The sequence below is a fragment of the Petaurus breviceps genome, unplaced genomic scaffold (genome assembly GCF_028583685.1).
Source record: "Petaurus breviceps papuanus isolate PSGF00001 unplaced genomic scaffold, PetGlider_PUasm1.0 224, whole genome shotgun sequence".
NCBI lineage: Eukaryota > Metazoa > Chordata > Mammalia > Diprotodontia > Petauridae > Petaurus > Petaurus breviceps.
The window spans coordinates 10461348-10485978 of record NW_027185887.1 but is presented as its reverse complement, the minus strand read 5'-3'; the positions used below and the strand labels follow the sequence as shown (position 1 = coordinate 10485978).

Below are 24631 nucleotides of genomic sequence, written 5' to 3'. Positions count from 1 at the left end.
CTCTCATTTAATCATCCAATCAATAAGAAATTATTAGGCACTTGCTATATGCCAATCAAGGGGGTTACAAAGAAAAAATTAAATAGTCCCTCACTCAAGGAATTTATACCTTATTGGTGGTGGGGAACAACCCACAAATAAGTAAATACAGAATATATTCAAAATGAATGCAAAGTAATTTGGGAAGAGAGAACACTAGAACCCGAGGGAATCAAGAGAAACATTGTATGGAAGGTGGTACTTAAGCTGAGACTAGAAAGAAACAAAATTTTAAGAAATGAAAGTGAGAATAGGGTATATTCCAGGCATAGGGGATACCCCAAACACATGGAGATGGTAGATTGTGTGGAATAGTAGAAAGGTCAATTTGGCTGGAATGTGGTATAAGACTCGAAAGGTAGATTGGGGCCACTTTGTAAAGAGCTTTGAAAGACAAAATACCAGGGGTGGCTAAGTGGTATAGTGAGGAGAGCACCAGCCCTTGAGTCAGAAGGACCTGAGTTCAAATCTGGCCTTAGATTCTTGACACACTAGCCATATGATCTTGGGCAAGTCACCTAACCCCAATTGCCCTGCCTTCTACCCTCAAAAAAAACAAACACAAAATACCAGAAAAATTTTCCTAAATTTCAACCCATCTCCCTACATCAACTGGAACTGATCTTTCCTCCCTCAGACCTCTAGTATTTTGGTTTGTAATTCTCCAGTATATTTGTCAGAGGAGGTAGCATGGTGTAATGGGTAGAAGAATCTGGAAGACCTGGGTTTCAATCCCCCTCTTTCATATTGGGGGCAACTGTTTGGTCAGTGGATAGAGCTCTCAGCCTGAAATTAGGAAGACATGAATTCAAATTCAGCTTCTGATACCTAGTAGCTGGGTCACCCTGGGCACATCATTTAACCTCTGTTTGCCTTAGCCTGGTGAAGGAAATGGCGAACCACTCTAGTGTCTTTGCCAAGAAAACCCATGCACAGTTGGTCCTTGGGGTCACAAAGGGTAGAACAGGACTGAACAGTACTGTTTCATACGGACTTAATGACCCTGGGCAAGTCGCTCACCTTTTCAAAGTTTCAGGCAATTCTCTAGACTATTACATTGCAGAATACTTTCAGGTATGCATTGGTGATACAAAAAAAAAATTTACACCTATCATATTTTGTATTGTACTATAGTTTGTGTTTGTGTCTTATCCTCTTTTTAGACTGAGTCTTACCCATACTTTGTATCTGAGTGCCTAGTACAGTATTCTGCACAAGATAGCTTTTTAGTAAATATTTTAGTAAATATTCGCTGTATTTGCAAACAATTTTCCTCCTTATTCCTCCTAATAGGAAAGCCCTCTAAAGACCTGTCTCTAATGAAAGAGATGGATAAGTTACTTCAACATGGTAACCACTCCAATTGAATGTGTTGATTTAAAATAAGTCTGGGATCAGCCTGAGCATAATTAGATCAACTTCCTGGGTCAGGTCATCACATAAACCCTCTCTTTGTAATAATAATAATAGCAGACACATCCAGAGGATCAATGCAACACCGGCTGTTTTGTACCAATTATTTGTGCCCACATTCTATAGAGCTTTACATCTCCCCCAGAGCCTAATACAACACATGACAAGCACTTAATCAATGTTGGCAGTATTGAATTGAATTACTGGAGCTTTCACCTTGTTAGAGCCACCTCATATCTTGTTGATGAGCTGTGAGACCTGAGCTAGTTGTTTGAATATTCTGGAGACCTCTGTTTCTCTATTTGCAAAATGAATTGTGTCCTCCTTAACTTGTAGCTGTGGACTATTTCCAAAGCATGAGAACAAAAGGAAAGAAAAATGATATTCTTTGAAGAGGAGGCACTGGAAAATCCAATACTTTTTATAATAACCGGACTGTAGTGGGAGCCCTGTTTCAAGTGCTTCGACAAAGGCAACAACCCCACTGCTGCTAAGCCCAGCTCAGGGCCAACTGCTTTCCCTCCCTTCCCAGGCAGGGCTGATCATGCTTAAAGCCAACCAACGAAATGGGGAAGAATTAAGGATTCCTGGGCCAACTTGATATTGTTTAAAGTGAGATGGAAAGGATTGAGAATGGAAAACACTGATTTAATTCTCTCCCAAATGTTTCTAGCTAGCCACATCTATGTGTGGTTCTGGTTGATGGGGAAAAGAGAGAAGTGGGGAGGGAGGAAGAAGGACAGACTGCAATCTTTGGTGGAGGTCTACAGAATAATGTGTCCCCCGTGTTTAGCTCTTGGTGGTGGTTGTATGTTTCTTTAAATTTGGGGTGGTCTGTGCAGCTGTCTGAGTAATGGGGTGGGACTGGCTCTGGACTAAGGCAGACCAGGACCATAGGGAGCTTGGTGAACGGAGGTGTCCAGAAAAGGCAATTACCATTCTTGAGGTGTAGGTGTTTGGTCCCCAGAGAGAGGGGATGGTTGAGGGGTGAATAGGCGGGGAGTGTTATTGGTGGCTGTTTTTTGCTTCACTGGTCAGGGTCAGTGCTGGCTGTAAAGCCCAACCACAGATTACTTCCTCTTATTGTGCATGAAAAGACTTGGCTCTGCATGCATTAAACACAGAGTTTGACAGATTATCACTGAATTTGAGCCCTTGGGCAAAGTGCCCAGGTCTGGTTAATTTAATAGGAAGAATATGATGTTTTTTATTCCTGAGCAAACTTCCCCTTGCTGCACACCAAGCTCATTTTCCCCAAAGCTAGGAGAAAAGAACTTTCAATTAAAAAGAAATAGGAAAACTCCCAGTCACTCCCTCCAACCTTCCTCCACCCCTATCTCCCCTCCAAAAGACTGTCTGCTATCTGGGTGTGGTGCCTACTAACTATTAGTAAACAACTAATTTCTGGATACTTACCAGATGGCTCCAGTAGATATAGATACAGATTCATAAAACTGGAAGGAGACAGATATTTATTAAATTATTTTTGCCATTAACCCTAATGTCTAAAGAAAAGCTGTTAGGTATCATTTCATTTTTATTTTTGTAGCCCTAGTACCCATCACAGTGCTTGGTACCTAGTAAGCAATTGATAGCGTTGAACTGAACTGAATTCTCTCTTCATTGCCCTGATCCCTCTTTGGTCACAAAATTAGCCAACCGTGAAGCTTAAAGGGATTATTGACCTATTTTAGAATTCTATTATATAAAACACCACAGTATAGTAAAAAACTGTAAGTATTAGTGCATATTGTTTATAGAGAATAACATGGAGAAATTACATTATCAGTATGCACAGAAACCAGAGATAAAACCATTGAAACCCAACTTGTCGGTAATGAAAAGATATCCTTTGTGTACAGTAGGAGGAAGAGGGAAACATCAACATATACTACACCCATCAGTTTCCTTCTCAACTGTCAGCTGTATTTCTTGGCATTTGTGGGCAGTTTGGGAATTGATTAGAATATTTGAGGTGGGTGATATGAGGTGGAAATTCTTTAGGTACTTTCTCAGAGTGGGTGGGAATTGAAGGTGTTTTTACTTCAAGATTTAGTTACCAGATAAATCAAAGCATTGTTACTCTAGGCTATGTCCTAAACAGGGAACTAGTTGGTTGCATGGAACCAAATAAGAATCTTATACTACATCTTGGCAAACAGCTTCTCTTACAAGACCCTGAGGTTTTCTTAATTTCTCACAAATAAGAGGAAAAATTGCTAGAAATAGGCTTTAAAATGTTACCCCCTTATCGGGATTTCTGAAATGACTACTAGAATACATCTTATGAAGAAACATTTTATTTAGTATATTACCTTGAGGGTCAAGTCCTGTGATTTCATTTTTCTAAAGTTCATCACCGGGGGATTTAAAGTGAGAAAACAGCCCTTTTCTCTTCTCCTTCTGTTCTACTTCACTTGGTCTTCTCATCAGCTCCCATTGATTTAATTGTCACCTTTGTGCTAATAATTCTCAAATCTGCCTTTCCTGCCCCAGCTCTCTGCTGACCTCCAGTCTCGTTTTTTCCAGCTGCCTTTCAGACATCTCGAACTGGACGTCTAGGACACGTCTTAAACTGAACATGTCCAAAACAGAACTCATTATCTTTTCTCCTAAACCCTACCTTCTCTATTACTGTGGAGGGCAACACCATCCTCCCAGTCACTGAGGGTCACAACCAAAGAGTCAGCTTGGATTCCTCACAACCTCTCAACTCCCACTCCTCCCTCTCCCCAGTATCAAAGCCAGGACCTGTTAATTTTACGTCTGCATATACTTCTTGTATATAGACCCCCTGCCCCCGGCCCCATAACGCCACTCCTCCAGTGCAGGCTTATTACCTGATGCCTTGATTATTGATTGCAGTAGCTTGCTGGTGGGTCTGCCTGCCTCAGGTCTCTTCCCTCTCCAGTTTATCCTCCATTCAGTCACTAAAATGATTTTCCTAAAACTCAGGTCATATTATGCCAGCTCATCCTCCCTTTCCTCCCCTCCAGTGCCCCCCAAACTCTAGTAATTTCCTATTGCTTCCAGGAGCAAATACAAAATGCTCTGTTCAACATTTAAGGTCCCCCACAAACTAACCCCCTCCTCACCTTTCCGGTCTTCTTGCATCCTACTCTCTGACATGTCCTCTTCCATCTAGTGATACTGGTGTTCTGGCTGTTCCAAGAACAAGACACTCCATATTTTGGCTCCAGGGACATTGTCTGGTTGTCTCCCGTGCCTGAAATGCTCTCCCTCCTCTGCACTGACTATTGATGTCTCTGGCTTCCTTTAAATACAATTAAAATCTTGCCTTCTACAGGAAGCCTCCCCTGAACTTCCTTAATTACAGTGCTTTCTCTCTTTTTAAATTTTTTCCTATTTATCCTGTAAATGTTTGCTTTGTATGTATTTATTCCACTTTTGTCTCTATTAGATTGTAAGCATCTTGAGGGCAGGAACTATATTCTATCTCTTTTTTATATCCCTGGGGGGTTTAGCACTTAGTAGGTGCTTAATAAATGTTTTTTGATTGGTGTGCAAAGCACTATGTAAGCCTTAAAGCACTACATAAATTCCAGCTTTGCATCATCATCATCATGGATATTATTTTGAGTGCCCTTTATCTCCAAAACCATATTCTTCCTTTTCCTCTGAATCCCCATGTAGTTATCACCCAGTTGGTCTCTGCTCTGCTTCCTTATTTTCTTACCTTTGTAAATCATGTAAATTGTCTCTCTTTTCCTCTTGTAATTTGAATATTTCTGTAATAGTGTAAATCCAAATTAAAATACATATCCCACATTCAAATCATATATTTAGACCATGGGAGGATATTTTAATATAACCTGAGCTTCACTGGTATTAAAGGAAACATGATAAGAGAAGAATCTTTTTTTTTTAATTTGATCCTTGTGTTAATGTGCTAGGGGGGAAAAAGAGGAGAAATGAAATAAAAAGTGGAAAGAGAGGAGTTGTTAAAGCCATAAAGGAATGCCCTATATGCTGGAGTAATTCAAGTCAAATGAATAGAGAGTGGCCCTGCTGCTGTAGTGTATTGAGCGCTGGCCTGAGATTCTGGAGAGCAAGACTGTTGTATCAACTGCTTGACCTCTCTGGGTTTCAGATTCCTCGTTTGTAAAGCATAGGGATAGAAGTAAATGATCTCTGACATTTCAACGATTCTTTTCTAGAAAAAGCACAAATGGATTACATGAACCCTCTCCTACTGTTAATACTAAATGTGGTAACTTTTGAATTATTTAAAACATGACTAACAGAGTCAGGCATCTGATCACATTACTGGAAAATCTGGTTTTGGATGTGGGCTGGAGCATGGGAGGTCGATTAGTTGAGCTATCCAAAGGTCATCTCAACGGCCAATCACTTTGGTACTCCTTATCTCTACTAGATATAACAACTATTATGCTTTCATTTTAAAGTAGCTTGTTATTTCACACCCATTGGCTCCTAAAGCATTGTATTTAGGAATGATATATAGTTACTCCTACCTTAAAAAAAATAAATTAAAAAAAAACCTTTTCATTGAAGATATTACCACTGTGACTAAAAACAACACGGCAGATTTCAGAGTTCTGTGTAACATGAACATTTAGCTGGAAAGGCAATGCTGGGATGATAGGATAGATTTGAAAATGGGATGGATAAAGATCATCTCTTTCAAACCCCTTATTTTTACAGATGATGAAACTGAGGTAAAGGGATTGACTTAAAACAACATAAATATTAAGAAGTAGAGCTCCAATTCCCACCCAGGTCTTTAGACTCCCAAACCTAACTCAGTAGTTAGGGATTTGAGAATAAAAAAACTTAGATGATGATGAAAAAAATCAAAGATAATCAATACAACTTTATATAAAAATTCAAAGTGATTGATTTTTTAAAAAAATATTTAATAATGAAATAGAAAAAAATATTTTGTGGATAAGTAGTCACATAGTAATCTATTGAAAAGTTAACATATTTTGTTGACTCTTTGTTACATGCTTTGGTAGTGTCACACACATCTTCAACTGAAACAATATAGTAAATGCATCTGACAAGCTATGTATAAACATTCCATTTCGGCATAATGGTTGAAATAACCAGATAAAAAGAAAGAAACCTACACAGGTGTTTGAGTACAAAGGTTCTCCATATCACTGTACTGCTCAATAGCAAACCAAACTGCAAATGAATTCTATTTTCTTGTTCAGTCCCTGCTTGAATCTTAATGAAGAAAAAAAAAAGTAACTCTTACAATCATCTATAGTCAGAAGGAAAAGGGATTTTGAGGGGTAAAAAAACAGAGCAAAAGAATGGACTTAAAAATAGAACTGGAGTTACTTCTGTGCTTAAAAAAGGATATAGTGTGAGTGGTTCATGATTTAATTTTGTTTAATTCTTACTTTTTGAGGCTTCCAAATGTTGTGACTTGCCTTTGGCTACACAATTAATTAGGAGCAAAATTTGAACAGAACCAGGTTCTGACCCCTGGTTTACTGTACAAGTATAGATCTCTTCATATTATCTCATTTATAGTACATGTGTTTTCGGGGTGGGAGTGGGAGAAGGGGTATAATAGGTATAGGGAACACACTTTGTCTCTGTCTCTGCCCTGCTCTCCCTCCCCCTCCCCCCCTCCCCCCCAGCCATTTTTCTGTCCCTCTCCTCCCTTTCCCACATTTACAGATTTTTCTCACTCTGTGAGAGATCTCTTATGATAATGTAAAATGATTAAGTTAAATACATCAGGGACCTTATCTGAAAGTGCATCCTACTTTTCATATCTGTTTCCCCCCATACATCTTTTAATATCTTTTAATCACCACTATTCACTTCTCTCTCTCTCTTTAATCAACAGAAATCCATTGTCTCTTCCTCCCACCCCATTCTCACCTTATTGGGAAAAAGAGAAAAAAAAAATTCTGTAACAAATATTCATAGTCAAGTGAAACAAATTCCCCCAGTGACTGTACATCTCTGTAGTAGATAGTATGTTTCATCATCAGTTCTTTGGAATCATGAATGGTCATTTCATTGATCATAGTTCTTAAGTTTTCAAAATTTTTTGTTTTAACAGTGTTGTTATTATTGTATAAGTTGTTCCCTTGGTTCTACTCATTTCATTCTTCATCAGTGTATAGAAATTCCCCAAATTGTTCATTATTATCATTTTGATCTTCTAGTATAAATTATTCTTCCAATTTTGCTTCATTATGTATCAATTCACAGAAACCTTTCCATGTCTTTCTGAAATAGTTTATTTCTTTATTTCTTACAGTATAATATGCCATCACATTCATATACAACAACTTATTGAGCCATTCCTAAGTTGATGGATATCCTCTTACATTCCAAAAAGTTAAAATAAATATAAATACATAAAGGATTTTTTTCCTCTTTCTCAGGTCTGTTTTGAGTATAGGACTGGGGATAGTTGGGTCAAAGGGTACACACTGATAACTTTATTTTATTTTTTTGGTTATAATTACAGATTTCTTCACACAATAGCTGTACCTCTCTGGAGGTCTACCAAGACTGCATCAATGTGCCCATTTTCCTACAACCCTTCCAAAAGTTCTCTCTCTCTCTCTCTTTTTATCATTTTTGCCACTCTGAAGGATGTTAAGTGGAACCTCAGAATAATTGCTTTTATTTGCATTTCTTCATTTAGTAGTTATTTGGAACATTTTCATATGGCTATAGATAGTCTGGGTTTTATCCCTTGAGAAATATCTGTTCATCTCCTTAGACTATTGATCAAAATCTCTATGAAGAAATTCTTTCTACACATGCATTTCTTACCATCGTGAGTGTCATAGCCCCTGTGGGTTGAAGGTGGGCTTGAAATTATGTCTTTCTGACTTAGAATCTGGCTTTCTATATATCACACCATGCTTCCTCTCCAATAGTGGAATAGGGGCCTAACTATTCAGTTAGTCACTTCTCAATATAAGCAATATTGTGAACATGATTCAAAAGGGAATTTGGGGGAAGACTTTTACCCAAATGCTGCCTCAAACAAACTCTATACTAACCTCTTTGTAGTATTTAGCATTGTTGATGCCCTCCTTTCTCTTTAATAAGATGCAGTTAATAATGGAGGGACAGAGAAACAGAGTCTTGTAAGATAGAGAACCTTAAGATGTGTCCTTTCATAACTTCCTGGCTAATGTTATAGATGTCACTTAATATTTATCTTCCCTTTTGTACAAGGAGACGATAGTATCTTCTATATCCCTCTCTTTGTTCTCATATCATATATGCAGGACTGAGCCTAAATCAGTGACATTGAGGTGATTATTAGAATAGTTAAAACATTATAGAGAGAGAAAATATTTTTAAGCACTGTGCCAGGCACTGTGCTAAGCTCTGGGAGTATAAATATAAGCAAGTAGCCTACCACTCAAGGAGCTTTTGTTTGGAAAACTCCTCAAATAACTCTAATGGGGATGGAAGACACATAAAGGGGAGCTGGAAGGAGGAGGTAGGTGGTGCCAGTCACTTGGAAGGTTTATCTCTTAGAAGAGAGAAAGAGAAAGGGCCTACAGTGGTTCTAGGGCCTTGTGAATGGGGAATCACTTAAGCAGAAGAAGACATTTTTTTGAGTTTAGATGCTTTTAATGCAAAGTATGACTGGCCAGCTTCATTATGTTCCAAACTTTTTGGACCCCGGACACCTTTGCTCTCTGAAAAATTATGAGCCTTAGAGTTTAAAAAAATTTTTTTAATGTTTTGAAAAAATATTTTAAATGTTTTATTTTTAATTTAAATGTGGGTTCTAGCTATCAGTATTTATAGCTGCATTAGAAGTAGAAGCTGAAAGAAAAACTTGTGAAAGAAATTTATGAGCTTATGAAAAATAGATCCCCCTCCTGAAAAACATGTTAGTGAGAAGAGTGAAATTGTTTTATGTATTGTTGAAAATGTCCTTAATGGTTTGGCTTAATGGAGGACAGCTGGATTCTTGTTTGCTCCTACATTCATTTACAATATGGTATATTGGTTGAAGTATATGAAGAAAATTCAGCCTCACACAGAGATAATAGAAAAGGGAGGGTTGGGGTGGCTAGGTGGCACAGTGAATAGAGCACCGGCCCTGGAATCAGGAGGACCTGAGTTCAAATCCATCCTCAGACACTTGACACACTTACTAGCTGTGTGACTTTGGGCAAGTCACTTAACCCCAGTTGCCCTCCAAAAAAAAAAAGTCAAAGAAAAAGAAAAGGGAAAGATATTTTTAAAAAGATTTTTTGTTGATGTTTTTCTCTTTCTAACATCATCATAGTTATCTCCAATATCCTTAATTTTTCCCCTTCCCAGAGAGCCAGAGCTATCCCATAGAAAAGATAATATTTAAAAGAGGGAAATACATATGCACAACTAATTGATACATCTTCTCGTCCCATCCTCCTAATTGGATGTTATTTTGCCTATTATAAATACTCAAATTAAGTATGAAGGACATATGAAGAAAGATGCTATCTGCATCCAGAAAAAGAACTGATAAATGGAAATGTGTATAGAATAATTTTACTTACACACACACACACACACACACACACACACACACTTCTATTTGTATCTAATGGTAGCCATGAATAGGGGGAGAAAAAAAATTACATGATAATTTTGTTGTATATTTGAAAAGAATAGCAAGATGTGCTTAGTAGGCTTGCAGTTTCATGTACCATCATCTTTGTTATTGTACTCTGTTATGAAAATGCTTGTTTAATTCCATATATTAAAATATTTTTTAAAATTAAAAAGAAGTCTGAAAACATGTACAATATATATATATATAGAGTACCTGTGGACATCTCTGGTCCACAGAGGAGTGGGCTGGGGATGTTTCTTCAAGAGAGCATTATTTTGAAAGACGAATAATATCTTAGTATTATTATGAAAACAGTGTTGATCAGGTGAACCCTTGGATCACACTTGAACTGCTGCACCTAAACATGATAATTAATTGTTCTCTATCTCAACCTATCCTCTTTTACTTCCCATTTAAATGCCCATTGCATCCTTCATACCTTGAAACAGGTTCATCCAATAGCTTCTCTTCTTGAAGTTCTTCTCTTCCTTTAAAGCCCAGGTCTCCCTTATGCCTTACCCGACCCTGAATATCATTCCTCTCTTCCAAAACTCTGTCATGTTATCTTTGTTTGATGTTTCTAAGCTTTTAGCATGTGTTTTCTGAGATCATGGTTATTTGTATTCATGTAGATTGTAAGATTCTTGAGTATGGGGAGTAACAGTTTTCCTCTTTTCTTCCTTGGCACCTAGCATAGGGCCTGACACATAGTAGGCTCTTTTAAAAAGTTTGTCCAGTTAAATCAGCAAGCACTTATTGCATTTGCTATGTGTTAGATATTGTGCTAAGTGCTGGGGAAAGAGAAAGGCCAAAAAAAAAAATTCCTTTTTGCAAGGAGCTCACGATGAGCTTGAACCATGTGGCACTGGGGCCACTTTTGAGGTTACTTCTAGGACTTGATTAGTAAGTTATAGTGGGTTTTGTGGAAGAGAGTTCCCACTCTGTATTCCCCATGTTGACAAGATTATGGATCCTTGTGAATATCCTTAATTTGCTTGAGAAAGTACAAGTGGGTCTTCACCTATACATGGATCCTATATAAAATCTTTAGTAGGACTCTGAGTATGAATGATGGAATTCACCATGTAGGTAGTAAAATTAGAATTATAAGTGAATCAAAAGTCATCTTCTTTGGGTAAAAGTATCAGAGGTAAGGACTCCATCATTGCCTCCTGCTTTTTTTTTAGGCTCATATTTGTTAGTGCTGCATTTCTTAAAAAGGACACTGCATATTGGGGTAAAATCTTCACAAGTAAATTTCTTCTCATACACTGTGAATCTTGGCCAAGGAGAGGACTTTTATAACTGGTTGTAAGTGAATTTTTATGTTTGAAGTTGCTATGGGACTAAGAAAGCTCAACAGCAACCAGTTTGTCCTGTGCATTTCAATTAAAGAAAGAAGTAATTCATTACAGAGGGTGAAAATGTGGTTTGCATGCTAACATAGTTGTGGATAAGAGAACTCTTAACCCAGAGAGAGGTCAGAGTAAAGTTAGTTATACTTTTTCTTTTTGCAGTTAAGGTCCTTTGTCTACAAATATCCATTTTCTGTGGTACTTACTTTAAGACTAAGTAACATACTCTCTAGGATAAAATATATTGAGCAGACAATCTCTTCCTAAATCTCTGCTTAAAAAACTTCTCAGAATCTTGGTGGGCTTTTCCTTAATCTACAGATAATTTTTTAAAAAATATATCTAAATCTGTAAATATAAACTTCCTAAATCCTATTCCAGGCTGCTGTCTATGATGGAGATAGCCTGATACCCTGGGCCTTGAGGGGGATGTAAATGTAAAAAAAGATCTTTTGAACCAGTCTAGTCTAACATTTTCATAACTAGCATCTCTCTCTGAAACAGTCAGTGCCATTCTCTAAGTGAGTATTGCAAAATCTTGGGGACAGTTCCAAATGCTGGAGGACAGAGCCAAACAGGAAAACAGAGAGACGAGTTCATTGGGATTCCCATCAAGGATGTTGCACCATTTCTTGGCTTAGTCTAAGGAATGGGCTGCAAAGTCTGGTAAAGTTCAGAATTTTGCTTTGAAGTAGAAAGTTTGAGGTTTCACTTTTGATATGGTGTGTCCCTGTGCCCAGTATGGACAGGGGTATTTTAGACAAGGGCATTTTCAATTTAAGAAACTTTTACTCTTAAGAGCCTATGAAAATTTAACCTTCCAATAAATACCTGTATCAGTGGTCTGTTTCTGACCCTCCAAAATAGTTGCTGGCCAGTGAAAGGTATCTTTGGCTAAGATTGAGTCAGGCTTAATATTGCTTCCCCAGACACTGGGCTTGAATTCCTTTTCTGTTGTGTCTCTAACTAAACAAATGATTTTGACTAGTCTCCAACATTCAAGGGACATTATGTACTATTCCTTAAGAACATTTTACTTTTTTAAAAAGGGAATTCACAGTTAAGACTAAAACATAATATTATGCCCTTCTCAATAGAAAGGAGCTTTTTTGATCTCTGTAGTTCTGTAATCTAATGAATTAGAAGAATTAAATCTCTTCAGTCTCAGCCTCAAATGGTCAGTTCATCCAAAAATTGGAAGACTGTTATTCACATCACACTGTATTTTAATTTAAACTCACTGAATTTAAACTGGTTATTTTTTTGTTCCTGTCCCCTGTCAACACTCCATAGAAGAATTTGCAGTTCTCATCATAAAATGTGAGAATAAGAAGTGACTATGCAGATCATTTTGCCCACTCACTCATTTTTTTTCCCATGAGGAAGCAGAGCAATGGTGGAAAGCAGTTAGAAAAGAGGAAATTTTGTTTTCAAAAAGCATTGTGCACTTAAAGCCACCTGGGAAAGAATAGGAAGGCCAGCCTGCTAATTGTTCATTGCTATTGCGTTGCAGGGTATATTAGGAGTACGTGTTGAGGTTGGTTGTTCAGTCTTGTTAACTAGGCTTACATAGCAGACGCCTAATCACTTAATTACTGATGTGCTTATTGTAAAATAATATTAGAAAGGTGCATTATGGTTTTATTTTCTTTCTCTTTAAAGAAGTTGTTCTACCTGTGTTACAGGTAAGGCAGCTAAGTGGTGTTGTGGGTTGAGGACTGGACTTGGAGTTGGGAAGATCTGAGTTGAGCCTGTAAAATTTGGGGCATTTAAGTGGTTATTGTGGATAGAGTGCAGGACCTGGAGTCAGGAAGAAGACTTGAGTTCAAATGGGGCTTTAGACACTTATTACCTCTGTGACCTGGGCAAGTCACTTGACCCTGCTTGCCTTGGTTTCTTCTGTTGTTAAATGAACTGGAAAAAGAAATGGTAAACCTCTCTAGTATCTTTGCCAAGAAATCCCCAAATGGGGTCACATATAGTGGGCCTGAAATGACTGAACAAGAACAGTAGACTCAAGTTCAAATCTGGCCTCAGACACTCACTAGTTATGTGATTCTGGGCAAGTCTTTTGGCCTCTGTCTTACTTTCCTCATCTGTAAAATGGGTATAATAATATCATCTACCTCCTAGGACTGATATGAGAATCAAATGAGATAATAAAAAGTACTTCACAAACCTCAAAGCACTATATAAATGCTAGTTGTTATTATATTCGAGAATTTAGGATCTCTTTACTGAGTTCTGTTGCTGTGAAAAGCATAAATGAAGTAGAAAAAGAAGTTGGTTGTCTTTTAAAAAAATTCCTTTTCTTAGTGTTAATCTACATTCCCTCAGATGATAATGCCCTTAGCACTCTGCAATCTCACTTTCTCACAATCAAAGAAACTCAATTTAAGGTTCTTTTAATCTAAATTGGGGGTTCTTAACGGTTTTTGAGTCATGAACCGCTTTGGCAGTCTGGTGAAGTGCATGAATTCCTTTTCAATCATTTAAAAAATTAGTATAATACATAATTTTGATAATAAAACCAATAATATTGAATTGAGTCATAAAAATATATTTTTTTAAAAACTGAGTTCATGGACTCCGTGTTAATAGCCTATGGTCTAGATGGTGTTCAACCCAATTTAAAAAACAAAGAAACAAACCAAAAACTAAACCAGCCTGAATGATCTTGTATTACAATGGATTTCTTTTCTTTTCTTTTTCTTTTTTGCTTTTTGGATTGGGGAAGGCAGGGCAATTGGGGTTAAGTGACTTGCCAAAGATCACATGGCTAGTTTTGTGTCAAGTGTCTGAGGCCGCACTTGAACTCAGGTCCTCCTGGCTCCAGGGCCCATGCTCTATTCACTGTACCACCTAGCCACCCCTGATTTTTTTTTTTTAAAGAAAATTGAGCTGAGATTATGAAATTTTTCCTATAAATTGAAAGAAAGCTACCTTTGTTCAATGCTTTTTAGGGGCAAAGGCTTTGTATCTTTTATTGTTCAACTAGGGAGACAGTTTAGTTTAAGGCCCCTCAAAAGGGCAGCAGACTAGGAGTTTTGAAACCAAAGATGAATAGAATTAGTGTTCAGATGAAACCTGAGAAATCATTTAGTTGAAACTCCTCTTTTTCCAAATGAGGTAGTGGAGGTCCAGAAAATTTAAGTATGGAAAATGACCTTAGAAAGTCAGGATTCAAACTCCAAATCAGACATTCTTTTTCATTATAACACACTTTCGCTTCCAAGCCTTTGGTCTAAACTTGGGTTTAATGTCATTATTATTCTTGTTAAGATTTTGTTTCCTTTTGAATAGTTTAATACATTAGCAATAATAAGAGTGACTTAATTTTTTGTGTGTGTGTCTTAAAGTACATCAAGTTGTTTTTGTTTTGTTTTGTTTTGTTTTTGCTTTTTGGAGGGCAATTGGGGTTAAGTGACTTGCCTAAGGTCACATGGCTAGTTTTTGTGTTAAGTGTCTGAGGCTGGATTTGAACTCAGGTCCTCCTGACTCCAGGGTTGAATGTAGTTTCCATTTTCTATTTTCTTCATTTACATAGTTGTTATAATATGTCTTATTGGCTTCCCTCTGCTTTATTCTCTCTTTGATCAAACTCCTGAGTCACTTAACCTCGAAGCCATAGTTTTTAGGTGAGTCAATTTTACCTCTGGACATAGTTTCTTCATTTGTAAAATGACAGAATTCCTAAGATCTGACAACTTTGAAGAGTGAAGAACCATTTTGGGCAATTCACTTTCTCAAAAAGCTATGTATATAGGAAAGAGCTGCATGGTATAAATGGGGATTGTGACATAGTGGATAGAGTGTTGGACGTGTAGTCAGGAGCACCTAGGTGTGAATCAGTGGTCAAGTAATTACTATTTGTGAAATGCTGGACAAGTCATATCAACTCTCTGAGTCTTAGTATTGCCAACCTTTTTTTAAATTATTTTCGGAGGGGGGAAGGTAGGGCAATTGGGGTTAAGTGACTTTGCCCAAGGTCACATGGCTAGTATTTGAGGCCATATTTGAACTCAGGTCCTCCTAATTCCAGGGCCGGTACTCTATTCACTGCACCACCTTGCTGCCCCAGTATTTCCAACTTTTAAATGGAGACAGTAATAATATCTACATTATAGAGATTTATAAATATCAAATGAAATAATGTGTAAAGTATTTTGCAAACTTTAAGTGTTAATATGCATGTGAACTATTATTATAGAATCTCTTTATATTTTTTACAATTGTAATAATAATACCCTACACCTACATAATACTTTTAGGTCACAATTATGACCTATATGATCTAGGTCTGGAAGGAATGTTATAGTACCATCTAGCCCAACTCCATCATTTTATAGATGCAGAACTAGGGCCCAAAGTGGTTAGTTAAGCAACTTGCCCATTAACATATGTAGTAAGGATCAAAAATCTCAGGACTTAATCTCAGGGCCTCTGATTCAGAATCCAGAAATCTTCCACCAAGACCAAGTCATTACTGCCTTGTTGTTTTTTGTGCATTTAACACTTAAGGTTTGCAAAACGCTTCACTGATGCTGACTTGTACACTTGTATTTTCAAAAACGACTCAACAACAGCAAAAAAATGAAGGTCAGACCACCTTGTCCTTTTCCTCATCCCCACCCCATTCAATAAATTACAGTAGCTCTTTATTATCTCCAAAACCAAATAAATAATCATCTGTTTAGTTTCATAACCTGGTACTTTCTTAGCTTTCCAATGTTCTTATAATACCTTATTCCCTTGATCTGGTGACAGCGACCTCCTTGCTGTTCCTCATGCTATTATTATCATATTTTACAGATGAGGAAACTGAGGCTGGGAAGAGTTGAGTTTTCCCACTTGCCCACAGCCACTAAGTGTCTCAGTGGTTAGACTGAATGGGCAGACCTGAGGATCTGCTTAGAGCTTGATGAGGCATTGAAGATCCCAAGGTCATCCCCTTGAACCTGGGCCATCTTCAGTCTTCCTGACTTTTGTCTTGCCACTGGACTTTGATAACTCAAGAAGAGAGAGTGAGGCTAATGACTTTGTGCAACTCTGCTTCATCTAAATCTGATTTATGTAGGAGTCAAAATACATCACCATGTAATGTCATTTTCATCATCTTTGAAAACAAAGATGAACAATGACAGCAGTGTATTGAACCTAACACAAAAGGCCAGAAGATAATTGTAAGGTCCTAGAAGGAGACATATAGCCTAGGAAAAGGTGGGAGGGTTCAAAGGAAATCCATTAGCCTTCTTCCATTAGCACATTAATACAACTAATTTTTCAGATTATCTGATTGTGATCAGAGAGAACCTGACCATAAAGGACCCATTGATTTAGAGTAGGAAAAAACCTTTAAAGCCATTGAAACCACCATTCTTGTTTTAGAAATGGGAACACTAAGGCATAGAGAGATGAAGTGAATTGGTCACGTGGGTGGTAAATAATAGTGCAGAAGCTTTTGTTTTGCTTTTTAATTGTAAATCCAATCATCTTTGACTATATTAGGCTCTTTTGGGAGAGGAGGCTTAAGATATGGGGAGGAAGAGAAGAAGAAAATAATTTAGGCATCATTTTCTAAATAGGGACCAAGACTTAGGAGAAGAGATCCAAGTGCTTTGGTTAGTAAGAAAATAGAGGCAGGAGGAAAAAGCTTTCTGCCTACTCCTTGTTACTGAGTGGTAGTATGAAATCCATATGCTGGTGTATAGAGACAGAGTCCTGAGAATGTACCTAACCGGGCTATCATAATTTATTGATGCATTGACTAAAATTCTATGATTCTACTGTTATATTTTCATATACTCACACACACAAATGGTGTGAGCATCTGGTTTTTTTTCTTAGAAAGATGAGGGTTTGGTCTGTGTATTCTTTTGCAACATGGCTAATAAGAAAATATGTTTTGTATAACCATACATGTATAATCTAGATCAAATTGCTTGCCTTCTCAAGGAGAGGGGAGGGAAGGGAAGGAGGGAATTTAGAGCTCAAAATTTTAAAAAACGAAGATTAAAAATTGTTTTTCCATGTAATTAAGAATAAAATAAAAATTACAATAAAGATAATAGTTTGATAATGCAGGAAAAATCTTGAGTAGAAAAATCTGGAGTAATAACGAGAGAATAGAAGTGAGAGAAACTAGGGAGTGAGCATAGAGTCTGACTCTATGATGAGGTCCATATGACTTTGCCCCTTTATGCTCTTTCTCTGTCCTAGTTGTGATAGTTAAGGAACAGAAAAGACCTTGGATTGAACTGATCCAGAAGAAACTTCATTACCTTGTACTCAGTCTTCACATTTCTAGTTGGAAAAGTTTAGGTTTGTGGTCCCTCCAGACTAGTCAGTTGACCTTCTCTCAGACACTAGCACCTTCAGCAGCCAGAGTAGGAGGCAAAATTACAAAGAACAAACTTTTCTTTCAGCATTGTCCTATCCCTCTTTTTAAACCTTTTTCCCCCTCTACCTGCTATGTGTCCCCAGGGTGCCAAGGATATGCTGCCTTTTGGTTACCCCAGATTTCATACCCCATCTAGTTTTGCTTATCCTCAAAGTAGCTGTACGCTTATGTAGTTTTTCCCAAACCCAAAGTTAGGATACATGGTCTGACAGGGGACACATTCCTTTTGTGAGTATCTGTGTGGGAAAATCTAAAGGATAAGGGCCATACCCATATTTCGAAATTATGGACTTTCCTCCAATACCAATAAACCTTACTTCTCAAGTTTCCCAGTTCCAGGATTTGGCCAGTTCCTTACCATCTACCCACTTATTACATTAAAAAAAAAAAGGTCTCGTGAATATAAATGAATTTCAAGTTAATAAATTTGTGGGCAAGGATGGATTATTTTTAAGGAATAGACCTTTTCATGGGCTTTGCAGATCCACTTCACCTCTGGTATAGTCACCTTAGGACTACAATGAATTTTTTTTTCTTTTAAATACAAGGAATTTAGAACAAGCTACCTGTTAGTAACTCAGAGCACATTTTCCCACAGAAACAATGTCAGAAATAGAGGTTGTGTTGCCTGGAGAGTCCACCAAAACCTATTTGACCCTTAATGGAATTGAATTCTAGCATTCATGCCACAGCATAACATACTACCATTTATAACAATATCCTTTCTATGTTGAGAGACATCATTATACTGTGGATAGAGAGTCGGCCTCAGATATAGGGAGACCTGAGTTCAGGTTATACATATGTCAAATATGGACTGTGAGGCTCTGGGAAAGTTAATATACCTCTCAGTACTCAACCCTGTTGGCCTCAGTTTCCTTATCTGTAAAATGAGCTGGAGAAGGAAATGGCAAACCATTCTATAGTATCTTTCCCAAGAAAACCCTAAATAGGGTCACAAAGTATCAGACATGACTGAAAATAACAGTACAATAACAACTCTTAGAAGGTCTGGGTGGCTATAAGTTGCAATGATAGAGGAAGTTTCCTTTTTCTGGGAGGAAATCTAAATAATATAATTATTTATATTTATCTAGTAATATCTAAATAATATAATTATTATAATGTTATTAATATAAAATACTTTACATATATTATCTTATTTGATCCTCCCCACAAATCTGTGAAACAGGTGTTATTATTATTCCTATTTTGGAAATGAGGAAACTTTAGCTGAGAGAGGTTGAGTGATTCAACATTTATCAATGAAGTCTTAAATCCAGCCTGTATCCCTCTTTGTTTCTATGGGAAAACCTAAGCAACTTGTGACACTAGTCAATAGAAATTGGCTTTTTCTAATTCCCTTCATTCTCTTCAGGACTCATAACAACTGAAGTAGAACTGGGGTGGGGATGGAGGGGGGAGGTCACAAACTAGAATGACTTTCCTGAGGATGAGTGGGGAAAGGGTCCAGATCTTTAGTGGACAGCAGTGGTCTGGATCTTCCAGTGGTGGTAGAAATCTTGATCTTTGAATGGTAATCATACAGCCTTATGGAGGTGTCATTCACAATCTCTGTGTGGTGTTGGTCCTACACCTTGGTAATTATACTAGTTATACTAGACTTAGGCATCCATGATGTCAGGAAGGGGAAAAGAGAAAGGAAGTTGTTTCAGGCAGCTGTGTATTTGTGGAGGGCAATGCTGGAAGGGAAGGCAAAAGAGTTTTTTCAGCAATTCTAATGGGACAATGAATTTCAAGATAATAGTGAATGGATGTTTTTGAGTTTGAGAATTTGTAGTTTGGTGGCTCCTTGTACACAGAATCATCACAGTTAGATGGCATGAGGTGGAACATAGCTAACCTTTTTTACTTTTACTGAATTTAACAAAAACAAGCAAAACTTCACAAATGTTTGGTTCAGTTACTCCAAGGGCCTGAGTACAGTATATTACAAAAGACTTTGTTGTCTTTATGAACTTTGTTAAGTGTCTACAGTGTTTAAGGCAGTGTGCTTTGGGAGAAGGAGAGAGAAAAAATAAAAGATGTAATAATATATGTAATATACGCAGAAATGTGTAAATCTGGAAATAGGCGGGTCTTTCCTACATTTTAAATAACATCTATGGGTCAAGCATTTTTCAGGATACAATCTTTGCTGAGTTTCAGGTAGGCAGAATGATTGTAAGTCTTATGTAATGATATACAAACTCCATGTGGTTATAATTTGAAAACGAATTTTTGGGAGGAACTCTGCCTTTTCTCTTTGCCCTTTGACCCCTTTCTCTGGCAACTCAACAACTATTTAATAAACCTAACTTGAATTCAAAGTACTATACTCCGTGATGTGGGTGTAAACGTGGGAGACAGTATAGTCACTACCTTCAAGAACATTAGTGTTCTTGGATACCACATATGAACACAAAGAATCATGATGTCTGGAATAATGTAATAAGGTTATAGAAGAAACTTAGACAAATTGCTGTGAGAAAATTTGAAGGGATTGATTTCCTTCACCTGGAAGAATCCAGAAAGCCTTAGTCAAGGAAATGATCTAGGTTTGAAGGAAGAATAAAATTTCAACAATTAGAGGAATGGTGGGTGTGCGTTTCCGGCAGAGCCTGGTGGTTAACTTTAGTGAATGCATGGAGTGGGGAGAATAGAGAAGGAGATTGAGAAACAGTTTGCTTACATGACTTGGAGAGATGGGAATCACCAACTTTGTTCCTTCTGGTGAGGTGGAGGAACATTAGGCATTACCATCAGTGTTCTGTAGACCCCTGGTAATATCATCTTACCTGTTGAGGTGACCTAAGGCACATGGAATCTCGCCATCTGCCCTTATACTGTACCCTTAAGAACTTTCCAGCTTTTCCATCCTTCCTGGAGCTGAACTTTCTTTTATGTGTTGTCTCTCTCCTCCAAACAGAGTAGGGTTTCTTGAGAATAGGGACTGTCCAGCTTTCTTTATTTGTATCCTCAGAAGCTAACCCTGGTTTGGGCACAGGATAAGTGCTTGATAATTGCTGAAGATTTTTGAGAAGGAAAGTGATGTGGCCAGTCTTGATTCTTTATCATCTATACCTTATCTTTAGTAATTTCCAACAGTAATCACATAGGTTTTTGTTTTTTTTTTTGCCTTTTAGAGGGCAATTGGGGTTAACTAACTTGCCCAAGGTTACACAGCTAGGTTTTTTGTGTGGGTGTTAAGTGTCTGAGGCCTGAACCGAACTCAGGTCCTGCTGACTCCAGGGCCAGCGCTTTACTCACTGCGCCACCTAGCCACCCCTACATAAGATTTTCTACAGTATTGCTTTTAGATAAAATGTATATAAATCTCTGGAGGAAAAATGACTTCATCATGCTTTTGCAAAGCAACTATGATATACAAGACTGTTCTAGGTAGGTTCCACGGACACAGAAAATCAAGTGATGGTCACAAAACATTATGCAAGCTCATTAACTTTATGTATTCTTTTATTGTTATTACACAGATGCTTGGACTGACACATTTTTTTAAACTCATCTTTTTAGAGTTCTCTGGATCTTTCTGGTCATTCTGTTATGACATTGGAATGGCAATTTCCAGAAGAACACTGTAGAATGTTATAATGGGAGTGATTCAATGGGAGATTAGTTAGTTTAATTCCCCCAGACCTTAGATCATACTTGATAAAGTGAAAAAGTTAAGTGATTTCACCCTAAGAGTTTAAGGCAGATTCATTTTTGTAACTTCTCTCTTGATTCTCAATCCTGTGTTCTTTTCATCTGTCTTGTCAGGCTGTCAAGCAGTCAGTCAACATTTTTTAAGGTACCTGCCATGTATATTATGCTAAGCACTGGGAATACAAAAAGATTGTTCCTGTCTGAGGGACCTTACAACCTATATTTGGCCTAAAATGGGTTAAGCACATGTGATTTCTTATTTCCCCTCCATCCCAAAGGTGAAAAGTAGCTCAGGGGCTCTCTCATTCAGTCAGTAGAGGGATTCATTCCCTCTGCAGCATCCCCAGTGGGTGGTCATCTAGCCTTGGCTTGAGGAATTACACAAGAGAGGACCTCTCCATCTCCTGAGTTGGGTCATTCTATTTTTGGACAGCTTTAATCATTAAAATCATTAAATCATTAATCATTAAAAAGTTTCTGAAAGATGAGTTGAATCAAATGAGTTTTCAACCTTAATTTTTATTCTGAAATTAACAAATGCCAAATAAAAGAAACATTTCTGTATATACAGGAGAAGAGAAAAAAGGAGATTTGCACATGAAACTTGAGATCTCTCTTGTATACTGCATACTTTTCCTTTTAAGTACATTAACTTCATCCTATAGCTTTCAAAACTATCCTACTTGTCTTTGCCTTTTTTTTTTTTTTAGACTTCCCTCTGTTCTCTTCTCTGCATTAAAAAAAAAAAAAAGATGCCCACATGATCCTCATTTCCACTTGCCTTCCTACCCTCCCTGCAGCTAGGTTGTACAGATATTGTCTTGAGCCTGGATTAAAAAAGATCTGAGTTGAAATCTGTCCTCATACACTTAATAACCATGTAATCCAGAATAATTCCCTCAACCTCCCATCCAGGATGTTCCGAGGAATAAGTGAGTTGTAACACAGTGCCTGCCACATACAAAGTATTTAATAAATGTTTGTTCCCTCCCTACACTTCCTCTCATTTGAGAAAAAAAAAATCCTATGTAATAAATATGCATAGTTAAGCAAAACAAATCCTTATACTGATTGTGTCCTAAAATGTATTTCATTCTGCATCTTGAGTACATTTTCTCAGTCAAGAGGTCAGTATCATGCTTCATCATCAGATCATTGCACTAATTAGAGTTCCCAAGATTTTGCAAGTTGTTATTTTTAATGTTGTTATTGTATAAATCATTCTCCTGGTTCTGCTCAGCTCCCATGGAGTAATAAAATTCCATTACATGTGTATAGTATTTAGACATTTGTTAAGCACTGTGTGCTAGATGTTGGCAACACTAGAACAAAACAAAACCCTGCCCTCAAGGAATGTACATTCTAATGGAGAGAGGGTAGTCAAGGAAAGTAACATTCTCACAATAAGTTAAATACCTGGTAATTTGAGGAAAGAGGGAGGGCTAAAAACTAGGGGGAATCTTGAAAGTTTTCAGAGTAAATTTTACCCTGCTAACTTCTTATTATTTCTGGTTTTGTCCTCTGGCAATTAGCAGAAGAAGTCCAGTCTCAATAATAGAAGATAGCTATCAAAATAGCTCTAAATCTTGTCATCCCCTGGTCCTGTAACAGACAATTGTATGGTATGGTCTTGAGGCTTCTCACTGTCCTAGTCACCTTCTTATATATGCTGAGACACAGCTAAATGGCACAATGGATAGAAAACTGGATTTGGATTCAGGAAGACCTGAGTTCAAATGTGACCTCAGACTCTTACTACTTCTGTGACCTTGGACAAATCACTTAACCTTTCTCTGCCTCAGTCTCCCTCCCAGGGTTGCTCCCAGGATCAAATGAGATAATATTTATAAAGGATTGCTTTGCCTGGATATAATAGGCACTTAATATTGCTTGTTGCCTCTCCTGTAGTCTCTCTGTATGAACCATAGACTGTAGTCCAGCAGAATGTGTCACAGGCAATGGCCAGATTCTTTATCATCAGTTTTGTGCAGTGTAGCTAGTCTGCTTAAGGAACTAAGAGTAAATCTGGGGATTTGGGCATCCAGAAAAAGGAATATTAAAAGTTTGAGTGAGGAATGAATTTCTTAGTGAAAGCCAAATCGATCAAAAGGTGACTTCTATTTGTCAGTGCCTGGCAATATTTAATTTAAAGATTATCAGTTTACCTTATGAAAAATAAATTTTATGAGTTACCTAAAGGACAACAGGTAAGTACACAGTGGGTACATTTAGATTTCATTGAATCAGATATTCTTTTGTACCATTAGACTTTTTGGTGATGGTCACTAAAGTGTTCTCTGCTGTTCCTTATACTTGTTTTCTTCTAATTTATAGGTGCTTACATCATGTCGGGCCTTTCTTGTGACAGCTCGAATTCCCACCAAGGTAAGTAGGATTTGTTTCTTAACATTTACCTCTCAGTTGTTAGTCAGTTTTGATTTAGGGCTAGAAATGCCTCGAGACAGTGAATGTTTGTCTTTTTCTTCAGAAAGAATATTAAACATGATTGGAATGGACCAGTCTTTCCAAATTATTTCGCCCTTTCTTGTTCACTTTTTTTCCTTCACTAGAAGAGACCAGACCCTAGTGAAAATGGAGAGGCATTTTTGAGTCAAAGTTGCAAGAGTTGCTGTTTGTTTTATTCCTCTGCTATTTACTTTCTTCTCCTGACCTTTTTTTCTCTTTACACTCCAATTCATCACATACCAAAATTATTGATAGAAAATTAGGCTTACCAAGTGCAGAGGCTTTTCTCCTCTCCCCACAGTTGCAGAGCTTGGTTGTGGACCCAGGGGTTTGAAAGGAGAGAGGGTCATCTGCATGCCTCAGGGGTCCAGGGCTGTTGCCAGTGGGGCCCTCGATATAGCTGCTATGCCTCCCTCCCCCGCCAAATGTTTTTAGCTGTTCTAACTTTTACTTCAATAAATTTTATGTGTCCACTCCTTAGAAACTTCTTTGAAAGTGATAGCTTTGACTTCTCCAGCAAGGGGAGGGGGAGTGGCGCCTACTCCCTTATCCCAGTTCTAGAACCTCACCTTTCATATCAAATCTTAGAAAATATTCCAATTTGCCTAAATGCCAAATAGTAAAATGAATTCTGACTTTTCTTTAGCATCAAATTAGGAGTGACACTTTTCAAAAATGACCAGACTGCATTCAGTTGCCTTTTAGTTT

The 24631-nt window shown here is 37.6% G+C and overlaps 1 protein-coding gene across 3 annotated transcripts in view; it reads left to right on the top strand.

The window, feature by feature from the left end:
* Window positions 1-24631, top strand: part of CARMIL1 (capping protein regulator and myosin 1 linker 1) — a 404323-nt gene that overhangs the window by 153636 nt on the left and 226056 nt on the right. For all 3 annotated transcript variants that reach the window (XM_069095035.1, XM_069095037.1, XM_069095036.1), the window contains exon 3: window positions 23792-23842. In XM_069095035.1, the coding sequence (XP_068951136.1) occupies window positions 23792-23842 (51 nt within the window). The remainder of the gene's footprint in view (window positions 1-23791; window positions 23843-24631) is intronic.